General features: G+C 44.6%; 1 protein-coding gene across 1 annotated transcript in view; it reads left to right on the top strand.

Moving 5' to 3' along the window:
* Nucleotides 1–16,518, top strand: part of CNTLN (centlein) — a 761,842-nt gene that overhangs the window by 674,874 nt on the left and 70,450 nt on the right. Inside the window, exons 21-23 of the mRNA XM_063954396.1 lie at nt 646–772; nt 1,746–1,883; nt 4,539–4,724. Of these exons, the coding sequence (XP_063810466.1) occupies nt 646–772; nt 1,746–1,883; nt 4,539–4,724 (451 nt within the window). The remainder of the gene's footprint in view (nt 1–645; nt 773–1,745; nt 1,884–4,538; nt 4,725–16,518) is intronic.

The raw sequence follows: 16,518 nt of genomic DNA, 5'->3' as shown, positions 1-16,518 counted from the left end.
TTAAAAAGATATATATATATATATATATATATATATATATATTTAACTGTCAAATCTATGTAGATAGACATACAGTATATATAGTAGATGGGTTCACTACGATATGCCGGCGGTCGGGCTCCCGGCGAGCAGCATACCGGCGCCGGGAGCCCGACCGCCGGCTTACCGACAGTGTGGCGAGCGCAAATGAGCCCCTTGCGGGCTCGCTGCGCTCGCCATGCTACGGGCACGGTGGCGCACTACGCGCGCCACACTGTTTTATTCTCCCTCCAGGGGGGTCGTGGACCCCCACGAGGGAGAATAAGTGTCGGTATGCCGGCTGTCTCGGGATCCCAGCGCCGGTATACTGTGCGCCGGGATCCCATCAGCCGACATACTGAAGACCACCCTAGTAGATAGCTATATTAAACTATTGATGCATACGCTGTAAAAAAAAAGGAAATACAGAATACAAGAAGAGTGGTACTTTTGTAGGCAAGTGTTAGCTTTGTATGCTCCTGGAGTTCACTAATGTGAAATGCCACGTAATGTAATGTACCCATTTTCAGACATTTTGAGTGTGTAAAACAACTTTATGCACCTGCTTCTGTGGGAAATAGTATAAATCTGAATTGCATAGTAGTAATATGGGCACGCTCTCTCTAGGGTGGCTCGGATGGAAAGGGATGTCAACATGAAAAGACATTTGATAGAGGATCTAAAAACTCGTCTGAAAACCTACCAGGAAAATGAGAGACCAAGCAAAGAAGTGTTAGAAAGTCTTGAAAGGAAGGTAATGCACTCTGTATATTTATTCCCAGAGCCTATTATTCACAAAATCACCTTGGAATGTAGTACAGTGCATTGCATGTGCAGCATAATAATACCTTGGAGACCAGCTAACGTCTTCCCATGACAGGCATTAACTTGATAGAAAAATAACATGTATTAAAGATTATAAAGCTATGTTGCTCTAAGCACTATCATTTAAAATAAAAGGTGTGATTGCAGTTAGAATGATACTTCCAATAGTGTTGACAGGAATATAAACTGTGATTCACTTCCAATACTAATTGTTTACTCTGACTCCACATTTATTTGTTTAAATTCTCAACTTAGTCTGCTCCTTTTCATGGAGCTGCAACCCAGGTATCACACAGATTTGGTCTTATTACAAGTGCTTTTTCCATAATAAATCAAATCTGTGTATTGTTTTACAGGATGTGGCAAGTTAATTGTTCTGAGTATAATATAATAAAATAGGGCTCTCCAACTTTTGACCTCTACAGCCTTTATGTGACCGGCCTGCTCTTGGTCTTCTGTCGTGTGTCATTTTTTTTCTTTTTATAGGAGTGGCATATTGTTTTAATTATATCATGCCAATTCTGATTAGAAAGTTAATGAAAGATGAAGAGTCAGTAATTTATCAGGCAGACCTAGGGTGCTTTATCACTGTAATGTCAGGAGACTCAGCCCACTGTTCCCTTTTCACTGGCAGCGTGAGATGATATCCAACAGTTTTAATGTTTCTTTACACTGACTTTCTTAATGTAATCTTACATTTTTGCAAGTAATACAAATGTTTCTAAATATTATTCCTGTAGTTGCTGTTAGATAAAACTATTACTACCTCTCCTATCTAAGTATTTTACTTCAAGTTGTATTCTGCATTCTCTCTGGGCATTTATCCGCATTTAGGATATATTTTATGGAACACATTAGGTAGTCCACTCAGATCTGATTACTTCTGCCTTTTCATTTTCCAGGTAAAGAAAATGACAGACGAATGTTCCCACAAGAAGACGTCAATTGAATCATTAAAACAGAGGCTTATTGTGGTTACTAAGGAAAAGGCACATTATGAACAAATATACTACAAGATTAAAGAAGAACTGGAGAAAAAGGTATATTGCATGCATTTGAGGTATATGTTTGTGTCTGTTTTTGAAGAGGAGCTAAACATAAGTATTTTTTTTTCTACTGGAGTTATTTGTTAAAATAGTATTTATGTGCCTTTATATGCCATAGAAATTTAGAATTTAATTTACTTTGTTGCCTATTCAGTACTGCCATATTTGTGTGAAAGTCATTCTTATCACAAGACTCTGTCTTAGCATCCATGTAAATCATGGGGGGATTTCAACTGGGCACAAGGTTTAGCCCACAAAAAAACCTTGCATCACAATTTTGGATTACCACAGGTATGCGAACTCCCAATAACGGGGTCTCTCCTCAATCTTCTCACTGGGGAGAAGGATGCTGGGAGGAGAGGTGGCTGCTGGGAGATGTAGTTCTCCCTGTTGCTACCTCCCAGGGGGAGTCACACACACACTCACAGACACTAACATACATACTTAAACACACCACTGCTGCTGAAGTCTCCCAACGCTGGATGAAGAAGATACCACTTTGGGAGGCATTACTGACAAATTAATCTAACAGGAAATTTTGAATTGCTTAATTAGTCCTCACGGGGTGCCGCAAGTCCCAGTGATTTTTTCTGAAAATAATGAATTTAAGAAATAAATCAAACTTGCTCTAGGGTGTGTGAATAAAGAAGCCGTGATTTCTGTAGAAATCACTGCATCTCATTTTCTGTCCTTTAATTGAATAGGATAAACACTGTGACACAGGGTTTTTTAAATCTCCCACACTTATTTGCATTCCCCCCCATGTGTGGTATAGTGTACATATAATGTCAAAAGAGAGGCAAGGACAAAATTCTCCTAAAGCTAGTAGGCTTAGCCAAATGTCAAGTATTGTTGCACAAAATGCCGAAGCAGCATACATATGGAGAGATTGCATCTCGAACACAATGTTTGACAACATGTCCAGCAACATCACAGGGTTTTAAGCGACACACAACCTCTAATTTAGTCATTCCCATTATATATTTAGGGTAGCAAAATTAATTTGTCATACTTAATGACTGCTACTCAATTTTATAGAGTTGAGTGCATTTTTGTGGAGTGTAAAACGTGTGCAGTTTAGATTTCATTGTAGCCTTAGTCTTGCTGTTCTTTACTTTTGCAGAGGTAGAACATTGTCAGACTAGTGAAACTAGTAAAGGAGTGTACACATAAGTTTAGCGTATACCCCTGGAGGTTTGCAGTACTCAGGTTTGAACGCATTTCTAGATACATATGCTGCAGGCATAGCTTTTGTGAGTAGAGATACTTGTTCAAAGATATGTACAGATGGTGTTGACACTTGCAGAATGAGAGTCTGATTGGCTATTTGCATATTGAGTCTTTTAATTATGTCATCACTGGAGTTTCCAATGACTCACTGGGGCTGGTTACCCACTAGCATTGTATTAAATGCCAATGACAGTGTGTGTCAAACGGGACATGCAGTATCCACAAAATATGCACTGCACTAGCGATAAAAAATACTAGTGGGTAAGTATACGTAATTATAGTCGCTCTGGGAGCCGTAGTTGCTCAGCATTATGACACTTATGGGACTTGAGTCAGTGTTAATGCCACATCTAATCTGCTGGGAATTATTTAAAGTGATTCCCAATGTGGAGTGAGAAGGCTGCAGTGTACTTTACTAGGAGTGCATACAGAAAATGTGACCTTTTTTTTTATTCCGTTGTAACAATGATTGGTCCAGCCCCATCTGAAATATTTTTTGGTATTTTTCTATAGAATTTCAGGGCAGCTCCAATCATCCAAAATATGCTTGTGCTATATCGGCTAAATGTTTTTTCAAAAAATAAACTCTACAAAGGCATAGGTTATAGAGAGAGCTTTTAGTAGCATTACATTGGCTTTAATATTAGTTATGTACACAGTTTCAATATTGACAATTTAATGCTATATTTCTGTGCCACTCATTTTGACGCATTCAAATAAAATCAATCCTTAAAAGTAATTAAAATGGTCTAAATTTATCAAAGAATATATTTAAAACAAAACACACCTAGTTTCTCTTAATATTCTAAAAAATTGCTGACAAATTGGCACCCCCAAAAGCATGCGTTCGGCAACACGGTGGGTGGAATGCTGGCGGGCATGTGACCAATGCCGGAATCTTGACACCACTCAGGAGACCGGTGCCAGAACACTGACAGCCGACATCCTGAAGGTGAGTATCAGGGTATTGGTTAGCGTTAGGGCACGGGGGTGAGGTTATGCTTAGGCACTGGGTGGAGGGAAGGTGTTAGGGTTAGGCACTAGAGACGGTGGTCAGCCATAGCCACCACCGCCCAAGGGTTAGCTATAGCCACCACCCCAGAAGGAGTAGAGGAGAGGTAGAATACTTCGTCAGTGTCGGGATGCAGCTGTCGGCCATTTGACCGCCGGGATAACTTACCCAACCCCTTCCAAATGATTCTATGGGTGCTGCACATGAGCATTTCTACAATTATTGGATTGGTTGCCCTTTTTTGTTTATATACATGAAATCAATAAATGATTGATTCATCCACTAGCTTGGCATGCAGACTGATCTGACAAAACTCACAATAAAGGTTTCTGGAAGTAAAATTAAGTTTCATTGTGTAAGTTAAACAAAATACAACACAGTAGTACAAATAAGCTTCTATGTTGCAGGATGTAAAAGTCAGCAACTTGGAATGTAAAATGACTGAAGCTGAGCGTGCCATGTCTGGGCTGGAGATGGCAGCTACACAGCAACTCCACAACTTAGCAATGCAGAGTGAGCAAGCCTTGGAAGTGGTACAGAATAAGCTTTTACATGGCAACAGGAGGATGGAAGAATTTGTCACATTTGTAAAGGTATGCCATTTATGTGCTCAGAACACATCGCCTCTTTTTAGTTAATAAACTACATGTACAGATAATGAATGTTTCTGAACTTTTCCAGAAGTTTAAATATTTGAAAGCATATTAGTTGATTGTAAATAATGCCAAAGTGCAAGAATTGTATGGATGAGATACTATCCGTTTCTGTGTCAAGAATTTGCACATGCTGGAAACGGTATTTCTCTGACGTCCTAGTGGATGCTGGGAACTCCGTAAGGACCATGGGGAATAGCGGCTCCGCAGGAGACTGGGCACATCTAAAGAAAGCTTTAGGACTAGCTGGTGTGCACTGGCTCCTCCCCCTATGACCCTCCTCCAAGCCTCAGTTAGATTTCTGTGCCCGACGAGAAGGGTGCACACTAGGGGCTCTCCTGAGCTCTTTGTGAAAGTTTTAGTTTAGGTTTATTATTTTCAGTGAGACCTGCTGGCAACAGGCTCACTGCATCGTGGGACTAAGGGGAGAAGAAACGGACTCACCTGAGTGCAGAGTGGATCGGGTTTCTTAGGCTACTGGACATTAGCTCCAGAGGGACGATCACAGGTTCAGCCTGGATGGGTCACCGGAGCCGCGCCGCCGTCCCCCTTACAGAGCCAGAAGAGCGAAGAGGTCCGGTGAAATCGGCGGCAGAAGACGATCCTGTCTTCAGATAAGGTAGCGCACAGCACCGCAGCTGTGCGCCATTGCTCTCAGCACACTTCACACTCCGGTCACTGAGGGTGCAGGGCGCTGGGGGGGCAGCGCCCTGAGACGCAATAAATCGATAAAACCTTATATGGCTAAAATAAATGCATCACATATAACTCCTGGGCTATATGGATGCATTTAACCCCTGCCAAAACATATAAAAAAACGGATGATAAGGACGCCGAGAAAGGGGCGGAGCCTATCTCCTCAGCACACTGGCGCCATTTTCCCTCACAGCTCAGTTGGAGGGAAGCTCCCTGGCTCTCCCCTGCAGTCACTACACTACAGAAAGGGGTTAAAAAAGAGAGGGGGGCACAAATTAGGCGCAGTATAAACAATACAGCAGCTATAAAGGGAAAAACACTTATATAAGGTTATCCCTGTATATATATATAGCGCTCTGGTGTGTGCTGGCAAACTCTCCCTCTGTCTCCCCAAAGGGCTAGTGGGTCCTGTCCTCTATCAGAGCATTCCCTGTGTGTGTGCTGTGTGTCGGTACTTTTGTGTCGACATGTATGAGGAGAAAAATGATGTGGAGACGGAGTAGAGTGTCTGTAATAGTGTTGTCACCCCCTAGGGGGTCGACACCTGAGTGGATGTACTGTTGAAATTGCGTGACAGTGTCAGCTTTGTATAAAAGACAGTGGTTGACATGAGACAGCCGGCTACTCAGCTTGTGCCTGTCCAGACGTCTCATACAGGGGCTCTAAAGCGCCCGTTACCTCAGATACAGACGCCGACACGGATACTGGCTCCTGTGTCGACGGTGAAGAGACAACCGTGATTTCCAATAGGGCCACACATTGCATGATTGAGGCAATGGTAAATGTTTACACTTTTCTGATAATATGAATACCACCAAAAAAGGGGTATTATGTTTGGTGAGGAAAAACTTCCTATAGTTTTCCTGACTCTGAAAAATAAAATGAGGTGTGTGATGATGCGTGGGTTTTCCTCCGATAACAATTGATAATTCTAAAAAGTTATTGGCAGTATACCTTTTCCCGCCAGAGGTTAGGGTGCGTTGGGAAACACCCCCTACAGGGGATAAGGCGCTCACACGATTGTAAGAACAAGGGCTCTACCCTCTCTTGAGATGGCCGCCCTTAAGGATCCTGCTGATAAAAAGCAGGAGGGTATCCTAAAATGTATTTACACACATACTGGTGTTATACTGCGACCAGCAATCGCCTCAGCCTGGATGTGCAGTGCTGGGTGGCGTGGTCGGATTCCCTGACTGGAAATATTGATATCCTAGATACAGTATATTATTGCCTATAGAGCAATTAAAAGATGCTTTTCTATATATGCATGATGCACAGCGGAATATTTGCCGACTGGCATCAAGTATAAGTGTTTTGTATTCTAGTAAAGTGGTCAGGGATTCCAAACGGCATTTGGAAGTATTGCCTTAAAAAAAAGGGGATGTACCCTAGGTCGCCTCTCAAAATAAGACGCCGTATTATCAGGCGCAGTCCTGGTTGGCAAGCGGACAAAAGGGTTCCTCTTTTCTGCTCGTGACAGAGGGAGAGGAAAATGGCTGCAGAGATCAGCCAGTTCCCAGGAACAGAAACCCTTTTCCACCGCTGCCAAGCCCTCAGTATGACGCTAGGGCTTTACAAGTTCAGGCACGGTGGGGGCCCGTTCTCAGTGAATTTCAGTGCGCAGTGGGCTCACTCGCAAGTAGACCCCTGGATCCTTCAGGTAATATTTCAGGGGTACAAATTGGAATTCGAGACGTATTCCCCTCGCCGTTTCCAAAAGTCTGTTTTACCGACGTCTCCCGCTGACAGGGAGGCAGTTTTGGAAGCCATTCACAAGCTGTATTCCCAGCAGGTGATAATAAAGGTACCCCTCCTGCAACAGGGAACGGGGTATTATTCCACACTATTGTGGTACCGAAGCCAGACGGCTCGGTGAGACCGATTTTAAAATCTAAAATCTTTGAACACTTACATACAGAGGTTCAAATTCAAAATTGAGTCACTCAGAGCAGTGATTGCAAACCTGGAAGAAGGGGACTACATGATGTCTCGGGACATCAAGGATGCTTACCTTCATGTCAAAATTTACCCTTCTCACCAAAGGTATCTCAGGTTATGGTACAGAACTGTCACTATCAGTTCAGACGCTGCCGTAGGGATGGTCCACGGCACCCCGGGTCTTTACTGAAGTAATGACCGAAATGATGATATTCCTTCGAAGGAAGGGAATTTTAGTTATCCTTTACTTGGACGATTCCCTGATAAGGGTAAGATCCAGAGAACAGTTGGAGGTCGGTGTAGCACTATCTCAGGTAGTGTTGCGGCAGCACGAGTGGATTCTCAATATTCCAAAATCGCAGCTGGTTCCGACGACTTGTCTTCTGTTCCTAGGGATGATCCTGGACACAGTCCAGAAAGAAGGTGTTTCTCCCGGAGGAAAAAGCCAGGGAGTTATCCGAGCTAGTCAGGAACCTCCTAAAACCGAACCAAGTCTCAGTGCATCAATGCACAAGGGTTCTGGGTAAAAATGGTGGCTTCCTACGAAGCAATCCCATTGGGCAGATTCCACACAAGAACTTTCCAGTGGAACCTACTGGACAAATGGTCCGGGTCGCATCTTCAAATGCATCAGCGGATAACCCTGTCACCAAGGACAAGGGTGTCCCTCCTGTGGTGGTTGCAGAGTGCTCATCTTCTAGAGGGCCGCAGATTCGGCATTCAGGACTGGGTCCTGGTGACCACGGATGCCAGCCTGCGAGGCTGGGGAGCAGTCACACAGGGAAGGAATATCCAGGGCTTATGGTCAAGCCTGGAGACAAAAATATCCTGGAACTAAGGGCCATTTACAATGCCCTAAGTCAAGAAAAGCCTCTGCTTCAGGGTCAACCGGTATTGATCCAGTCGGACAACATCACGGCTGTCGCCCACGTAAACAGACAGGGCGGCACAAGAAGCAGGAGGGCAATGGCAGAAGCTGCAAGGATTCTCTGCTGGGCGGAAAATCATGTGATAGCACTGTCAGCAGTGTTCATTCAGGGAGTGGACAACTGGGAAGCAGACTTCCTCAGCATGACCTCCACCCGGGGGAGTGGGGACTTCACCCAGAAGTCTTCCAACTGATTGTAAACCGTTGGGAAAAACCAAAGGTGGACATGATGGCGTCCCGTCTTAACAAGAAAATGGACAGATATTGCGCAAGGTCAAGGGACCCTCAGGCAATAGCGGTGGACACTCTGGTGACACCGTGGGTGTACCAGTCAGTGTATGTGTTCCCTCCTCTGCCTCTCATACCAAAAGTACTGAGAATCATAAGAAGGAGAGGAGTAAGAACGATACTCGTGGTTCCGGATTGGCCAAGAAGGACTTGGTACCCGGAACTTCAAGAGATGCTCACGGAAGACCCGTGGCCTCTACCTCTAAGAAAGGACCTGCTCCAGCAGGGGCCTTGTCTGTTCCAAGACTTACCGCGGCTGCGTTTGACGGCATGGCGGTTGAACGCCGGATCCTGAAGGAAAAAGGCATTCCAGATGAAGTCATCCCTACCCTGGTCAAAGCCAGGAAGGATGTAACCGCAAAACATTATCACCGCATTTGGCAAAAATATGTTGCGTGGTGTGAGGCCAAGAAGGCCCCTACAGAGGAATTTCAACTAGGTCGTTTCCTCCATTTCCTGCAGACAGGACTGTCTATGGGCCTAAAATTAGGGTCCATTAAGGTTCAAATTTCGGCCCTGTCGATTTTCTTCCAGAAAGAACTGGCTTCAGTACCTGAAGTTCAGACATTTGTAAAAGGGGTACTGCATATACAACCTCCTTTTGTGCCTCCAGTGGCACCTTGGGATCTCAATGTTGTTTTGAGGTTCCTTAAGTCACATTGGTTTGAACCACTCACCACTATGGACTTAAAATATCTCACATGGAAGGTGACGATGCGGTTAGCCCTGGTTTCAACCAGGCGTGTGTCAGAATTGGCGGCTTTTATCATATAAAAGCCCTTACTTAATGTTTCATTCTGACAGGGCAGAATTGAGGACTCGTCCTCAATTTCTCCCTAAGGTGGTTTCTGCTTTTCACATGAACCAACCTATTGTGGTGCCTGCGGCTACTAGGGACTTGGAGGACTCCAAGTTACTTGACGTGGTCAGGGCCCTGAAAATATATGTTTCCAGGACGGCTGGAGTCAGAAAGTCTGACTCGCTGTTTATCCTGTATGCACCCAACAAGCTGGGTGCTCCTGCTTCTAAAGCAGACTATTGCTCGTTGGATTTGTAGTACAATTCAGCTTGCACATTCTGTGGCAGGCCTGCCACAGCCAAAATCTGTAAAAGCCCATTCCACAAGGAAAGTGGGCTCATCTTGGGCGGCTGCCCGAGGGGTCTCGGCTTTACAACTTTGCCGAGCAGCTACTTGGTCAGGGGCAAACACGTTTGCTAAATTCTACAAATTTGATACCCTGGCTGAGGAGGACCTGGAGTTCTCTCATTCGGTGCTGCAGAGTCATCCGCACTCTCCCGCCCGTTTAGGAGCTTTGGTATAATCCCCATGGTCCTTACGGAGTTCCCAGCATCCACTAGGACGTCAGAGAAAATAAGATTTTACTTACCGATAAATCTATTTCTCGTAGTCCGTAGTGGATGCTGGGCGCCCATCCCAAGTGCGGATTGTCTGCAATACTTGTACATAGTTATTGTTAACTAAATCGGGTTATTGTTGTTGTGAGCCATCTTTTCAGAGGCTCCTTCGTTGTTATCATACTGTTAACTGGGTTCAGATCACAAGTTGTACGGTGTGATTGGTGTGGCTGGTATGAGTCTTACCCGGGATTCAATATCCTTCCTTATTATGTACGCTCGTCCGGGCACAGTATCCTAACTGAGGCTTGGAGGAGGGTCATAGGGGGAGGAGCCAGTGCACACCAGCTAGTCCTAAAGCTTTCTTTAGATGTGCCCAGTCTCCTGCGGAGCCGCTATTCCCCATGGTCCTTACGGAGTTCCCAGCATCCACTACGGACTACGAGAAATAGATTTATCGGTAGGTAAAATCTTATTTTAATTGTTATTTAAAAGGCATGAGTGCTCTGGGATCCCTTTGGCCTAACTAGGAAGCAAAGTAGACCTCTTGTCTACACAGTGGCCTGAACTAATATACGTGAACATGTACCTCACATGTCAGGGTTCATGAATATTAGTTAAGCAGCGTCTCAGTGATATCATTGTTTCCTAACAAATTGATAAGCTGCCCTACTGCACCTCAGCCCACAAAACTAGTGCTTCCACTGCGTGTACGGTACAGTACAGGTCCACCTTACACTTGTAAGATATTTCTGTCTTTTCAGGTGTTTATGGATCACAACGGTCTATAGAAAAAAGTATATTTGTGATTCTGTGAGACACTTTTTTTGGCCCTATTTCTCTGACTGACATTGGGAGTTACTCATCCTTTAAGAATCCAGGAAGCTTAGGTTTATACGTAGGTGGAAATGTACCATTGTTATGTGCAGTGAGTTTCAAAGGGCTAGCAGGTTGGTTACAGGGTGCAGAGCAGACCACTGCAAGGACTAGTATTGGGGGTACACAGCAGTGCTGTGCAGTATGCCTCATGTGACAATCCTATGCCACTGATTCCCAAAATGCTAACCCCAAATATTTTTGAGTTCATGGCACAACCTATTATAATTGAGAAAAATAACAATTTTGCTCCAGCTGGTTTTATTTAGCTATGTACCCCCAGGTTTTGATGGAAATGGTACAATAGACAGTCCTCAGACCCAGGATTTGCTAATTGCAACCATGTTTGCCTATTATGCAACCACATATGTGCCTGAGACTATAACATTTTTGGGGCCCTCCTTTAGTATGTGTATAATTAATAAATCTGAAATGTGCTCTTATTGGTCTACAAATTAATTTAATTGTAAGGTAATATGCTCTACTGTGATGCAACATTATGTATTTTGTTTCAGCACGTTTTTTTTTTATTACATAACAATTTTGATGCCACAGCATGCTTTCTATACAAACCATCCTATACCAAAAACAATGATAGAACTGATACGCAATCAAACATAGAACAGGCATATAGCAATACCTTAAGGCAATGTCGTAGAATAAAATTGCTAAAATATTTGCACCTTTTGTTTGTGGACCCTAGAACATGCACAATTAATATGCTGTATCCCTGTAAGCAAACACAGTATTATGTAGTTAGGGGTTAAAATAGAGCTACTTTGTGGATTATTCAGCAACCTAGGAGTTTATGATTAAATGATTTACATTGGCTGAATGCATAGATATACAGCTGCATGCATGGTTCGTAGCCATACAATTACATGCATGGTTTATTTGCAGCAAAATCAACATGTGTTGATTGAGGTCATCACATTTATTTTTGAAGGACTGTTTAGAATTTATTATTTATATCGCTTCATTTGATCTTTCAATTTGACAACATTCAGTAGCACTTACCACTTGTAGTTTTATTTGTCGTCTTTGAACAAAGAGTATTTGGATGTCCGTGTTAGATTATTTACTTCCCATGCATTCTAGAGTGCTATTATATACAGTATGCTGATCTTTTATAATGGTTGTTCAAGGAGGTTCATTTAAATAAATATACTCCTTTTTTTAACAATCTATTGTGTATTCTGACATGTCTCTATTTTATTTCTAAATAATCAATAATTCTGATTTCTCATACGTCCTAGAGGATGCTGGGGTCCACTTCATGACCATGCGGTATAGATGGTTCCGCAGGTGCCATGGGCACTTTAAGACTTTTCAAGGGTGTGAACTGGCTCTACTGAGTTTCTCTAAAAAGACTTATGTTAGGTTTTTTTATTTTCAGGGAGAACTGCTGGCAACAGTCTCCCTTCTTCGTGGGACTGAGGGGGCAGAAGTATGAACCAACTTCCTAAAGAATTTCATGGCTCTGCTTCTGGCTGACAGGACACCATTAGCTCCTGCCAGTATAAAAAATTACCTCATAAAAGCTGAGGAGAAACACCATTGAAGAGTGGAGCTTCCTTCTCAGTCAGCCAGCAACCTGCTCAGCGCCATTTTCTCTCTTCCAGACTGCAGAGAACAACGCTGGTCCTCCTCCACTGCTGAACAAGTATCAGGGTGCAAAACAGGGGAGGCCACAGTGAATTTGGTGCTATATAAATGTATGATTAACATTATAAAAGCGCTGCATGTCAATGGGCGTTTTGTGTTCACAGACATTGTGTTACTGGCGCTGGGTTGTGAACTGGCAAATCCTATCTGTGTCCCTCTGACAGATTTTACTGTGGGTCTGTCCCCTATAAGTCCCGGAGTGTCTGTGGTGTGGTTGTGTACGTGTGTGACATGTCTGTGGCAGGGAATTCTTCCTCTGTGGGAGACATGTTAGGGACACAGAGGTGTAATATGACACCAAGAGCCTGACTGGGTGAAAGGTTACATGATAGTGTGAATCATATCAGTAAGAGGTTGGACTGAATCTCATACAGAAAACTGAAAATAATCTGTTGAAGATGTGATTTTTAATAGTTCTGCCTTTCATCCACAGGGACCCCTCTGGGTCACACACAAATTTGCACAAGTAGTACAAACTGATACCGACACGGACTCTGATTCCTGTGTCGACATTAGTGATTCCCGGGGAATAGGTCCTAAGTTAGCAAAAAAGCATTCAAAACATGTTTTAGCTATAAAGGTGGTGTTAGAAGTTACAAAGCCCCCTCTTTTACCACAAGGAAAAAAGTAATGTAATTTTCCCTCCACCTCAGGAGTTGAACAGTCTCTTAGAGGGAGTCTGATTTAACCTGAAAAGAAATTTCAGATTCCCAAAAGGAATTCAGGCAACTTACCTTTTTCCAAAAGGTGGGAGTCACCCCGCATTTTAGACAGGGCCCTGTCATAAAAGAGAAAAGGTGTTTCTCCCTGCGCCTGGAATGGCTTCACTTAAGGAGCCGACAGGCGCAAGTGAGTGAGGTAATCTATTGATGTGGCCAATGGGACACTACTCAGGCCTACCATTGTCTGTGCGTGGGTGAGTAGTGCTATTGAGAAGTGGTCAGAAAACTTGTCATTAGACATTGACACAATAGATGGAGACGAGATACTCCTAACGTTAGGTCATATCAAGGACGCTGCTGCGTACGTACTAGAAACCATGAAATATATTGGTCTCTTGGGATCAAGAACCGCTACCATGGCAGTATCGGCTCGGAGGGCGTTGTGGATTCTCCAGTGGAATACTGATGCAGATTCCAAAAGAAATATGGAGGCTCTCCCGTATATGAGGCCTTGTTTGGTGATGGGCTGGATGCGTTAGTCTCGGCTACCGCAGGTAAGTCGACTTTCTTGCCATATGCTCCTACACCGGCAAAAAAGACACATCACTCTCACATGCAGTCCTTTCGTTCCAACAAATACAAAAAGGCCAAAGGTCCCGCCTTTGTTTGCAGGTAGGGGAAAAGGAAAGAAATCCGCAGCGTCTCCCGGATCGCAGGAGCAGAAGTCCACCCCTGCTTCTGCCAAATCTGCAGCATGACGCTGGGGCTCCCTTGCGGGAGTCCGCTCGGGTGGGAGCACGTCTGAAACTTTTAAGTCAAATCTGGATTCAATCTGGCCTGGACCCATGGGTCTTACAAATAGTGTCCCATGGGTACAAACTAGAGTTTCAAGATGTCCCCCCATGCCGATTTTTCAAATCGACCTTGCCAGCTTCTCTTCCAGAAAGAGAGGCAGTAACAACGGCAATTCAAAAATTATGTCAGGATCAGGTCATTGTCCTGGTACCCTTGTCACAGCAAGAAGAAGGTTTTTAAGTACAGGATTGCCATTACCAGTTCCAGACGTTGCCGTTCGGACTCTCCACGGCACCGAGGGTATTCACTAAGGTGATGGCGGAGATGATGGTCCTCCTTCGTCAAAAAGGAGTCAATATAATCCTTATCTGGACGATCTGATAAAAGCGAGATCCAGGGAACAGTTGGTGCAGAACATCGCACTCTCCCTGTCAATACTCAAACAACACGGTTGGATCATGAATTTTCCAAAGTCGCAGTTGGAACCGACTACAAAATTGTCCTTTTTAGGGATGATTCTGGACACAGAAGTACGGAGAGTATTTCTTCCAGTGGAAAAGGCTCTGGAAATCCAGAAAATGGTCAAACAAATATTGAAACCAACAAGCGTGTCGATCCATCAATGCATTCGGTTGTTGGGGAAAATGGTAGCGGCCTACGAGGCCATACAGTTTGGCCGATTTCATGCCAGAGTATTCCAGTGGGACCTGTTGGACAAGTGGTCCGGATCCCACCTACACATGCACCGGAATAATCCTGTCCCCCAAACCCAGGATTTCGCTCCTGTGGTGGCTATACAGTTCTCGCCTACTAGAGGGACGCAGGTTTGGGATTCACGACTGGGTCCTAATAACCACGGATGCAAGTCTCCGAGGCTAGGGAGCTGTCACACAGGGGGAAAGCTTCCAAGGAAAATGGTAAAGTCAGGAAGCCTGCCTTCACATAAACGTTCTGGAATTGAGAGCCATTTACAACGGCCTTCTTCAAGCGGTACATCTTCTTCAAGATCATCCCGTGCAGATCCAGTCGGACAGTGTAACAGCAGTCACGTACATAAACAGGCAAGGCGGAACGAAAAGCAGAGCGGCAATGGCAGAGGTGATAATAATTCTCCTCTGGGCAGAAAGACATGTAAGAGCTCAGCAATTTTCGTTCCGGGAGTGGACAACTGGGAAGCAGACTTACTCAGCAGACACGATCTCCATCCAGGAGAGTGGGGCCTCCACCAAGAAGTCTTCGCAGAAGTGACAAGTCTTTGGGGAGTTCCTCAAGTAGACATGATGGCATCGCGTCTAAACAAGAAGCTTCAGAGATATTGTTCCAGATCGAGAGACCCTCAAGCAATAGCAGTGGATGCACTGGTGACCCAGTGGGTGTTTCGGTCGGTATATGTTTTCCCTCCACTTCCCCTGATTCCAAAAGTTCTCAAAATAATAAAAAGAACAAGAGTTCGAGCAATCTTCATTGCCCCAGACTGGCCAAGGAGGGCTTTGTATCCAGATCTTCAGGAGTTGTTCATAGAAGATCCTTGGCCTCTTCCTCCTCGAGTGGACCTACTACAGCAGGGGCCGTGTGTGTATCAAGACTTACCGCGGCTACGTTTGACGACATGGCTGTTGAGCGCCGGATCCTAGCCCGAAAGGGTATTCCCAAGGAAGTCATCCCCACTCTTATTCAGGCCAGGAAAGGAGTAACGTCTAAACATTACCACCGTATTTGGAGAAAATATGTGTCTTGGTGTGAATCCAAGAAGACTCCTACGGAAGAGTTTGAGTGGGACGTTTTCTCCATTTTCTGCAGGCTGGTGTGGATGCGGCCCTTATATTGGGGTCAATCAAGGTCCAGATTTCGGCCTTATCAGTATTCTTCCAAAAACAATTGGCCTCTCTTTCAGAAGTTCAGACCTTCGTGAAGGGGGTTCTGCACATCCAGCCTCCATTTGGGCCTCCAGTGGCACCGTGGGACCTTAATGTGGTGCTGTAGTTCCTTCAATCACATTGGTTTAAACCTCTACAGGAGATAGAGTTGAAGTTTCTCACTTGGAAAGTGGTGATGCTTTTGGCCTTGGCGTCCGCAAGGCGGGTGTCGGAGTTAGGGGCCTTGTCTCACAAGAGCCCTTACCGGATCTTCCATGAAGATAGGGCAGAGTTGAGAACTCGCCAACATTTTCTTCCAAAGGTGGTTTCGTCTTCCCACATAAACCAACCTATTGCGGTGCCAGTGGCTACTGACACTTTCACTGAGTCAAAGTCTCTAGATGTGGTTAGGGCTTTGAGGTTTTATGTAGCTAGAACAGCTCGGATACGGAAAACAGAGGCTCTGTTTGTCCTGTATGCTCCCAACGAGATTGGGTGTCCTGCTTCCAAGAAGACTATTGTGCGCTGGATCAGAGGTACGATTCAGTAGGCTCATTCTACGGCTGAATTGCCGTTACCGACGTCGGTGAAGGCCCATTCTACTAGGAAGGTGGGCTCATCCTGGGCTGCTGCCCGGGGGGGTCTCGGCATTACAACTTTGCCGAGCAGCTACT

Source organism: Pseudophryne corroboree, chromosome 1, assembly GCF_028390025.1.
Source record: "Pseudophryne corroboree isolate aPseCor3 chromosome 1, aPseCor3.hap2, whole genome shotgun sequence".
Lineage (NCBI taxonomy): Eukaryota > Metazoa > Chordata > Amphibia > Anura > Myobatrachidae > Pseudophryne > Pseudophryne corroboree.
The sequence above is the reverse complement of the archived record's forward strand: the minus strand, read 5'-3'. Positions and strand labels throughout refer to the sequence as shown.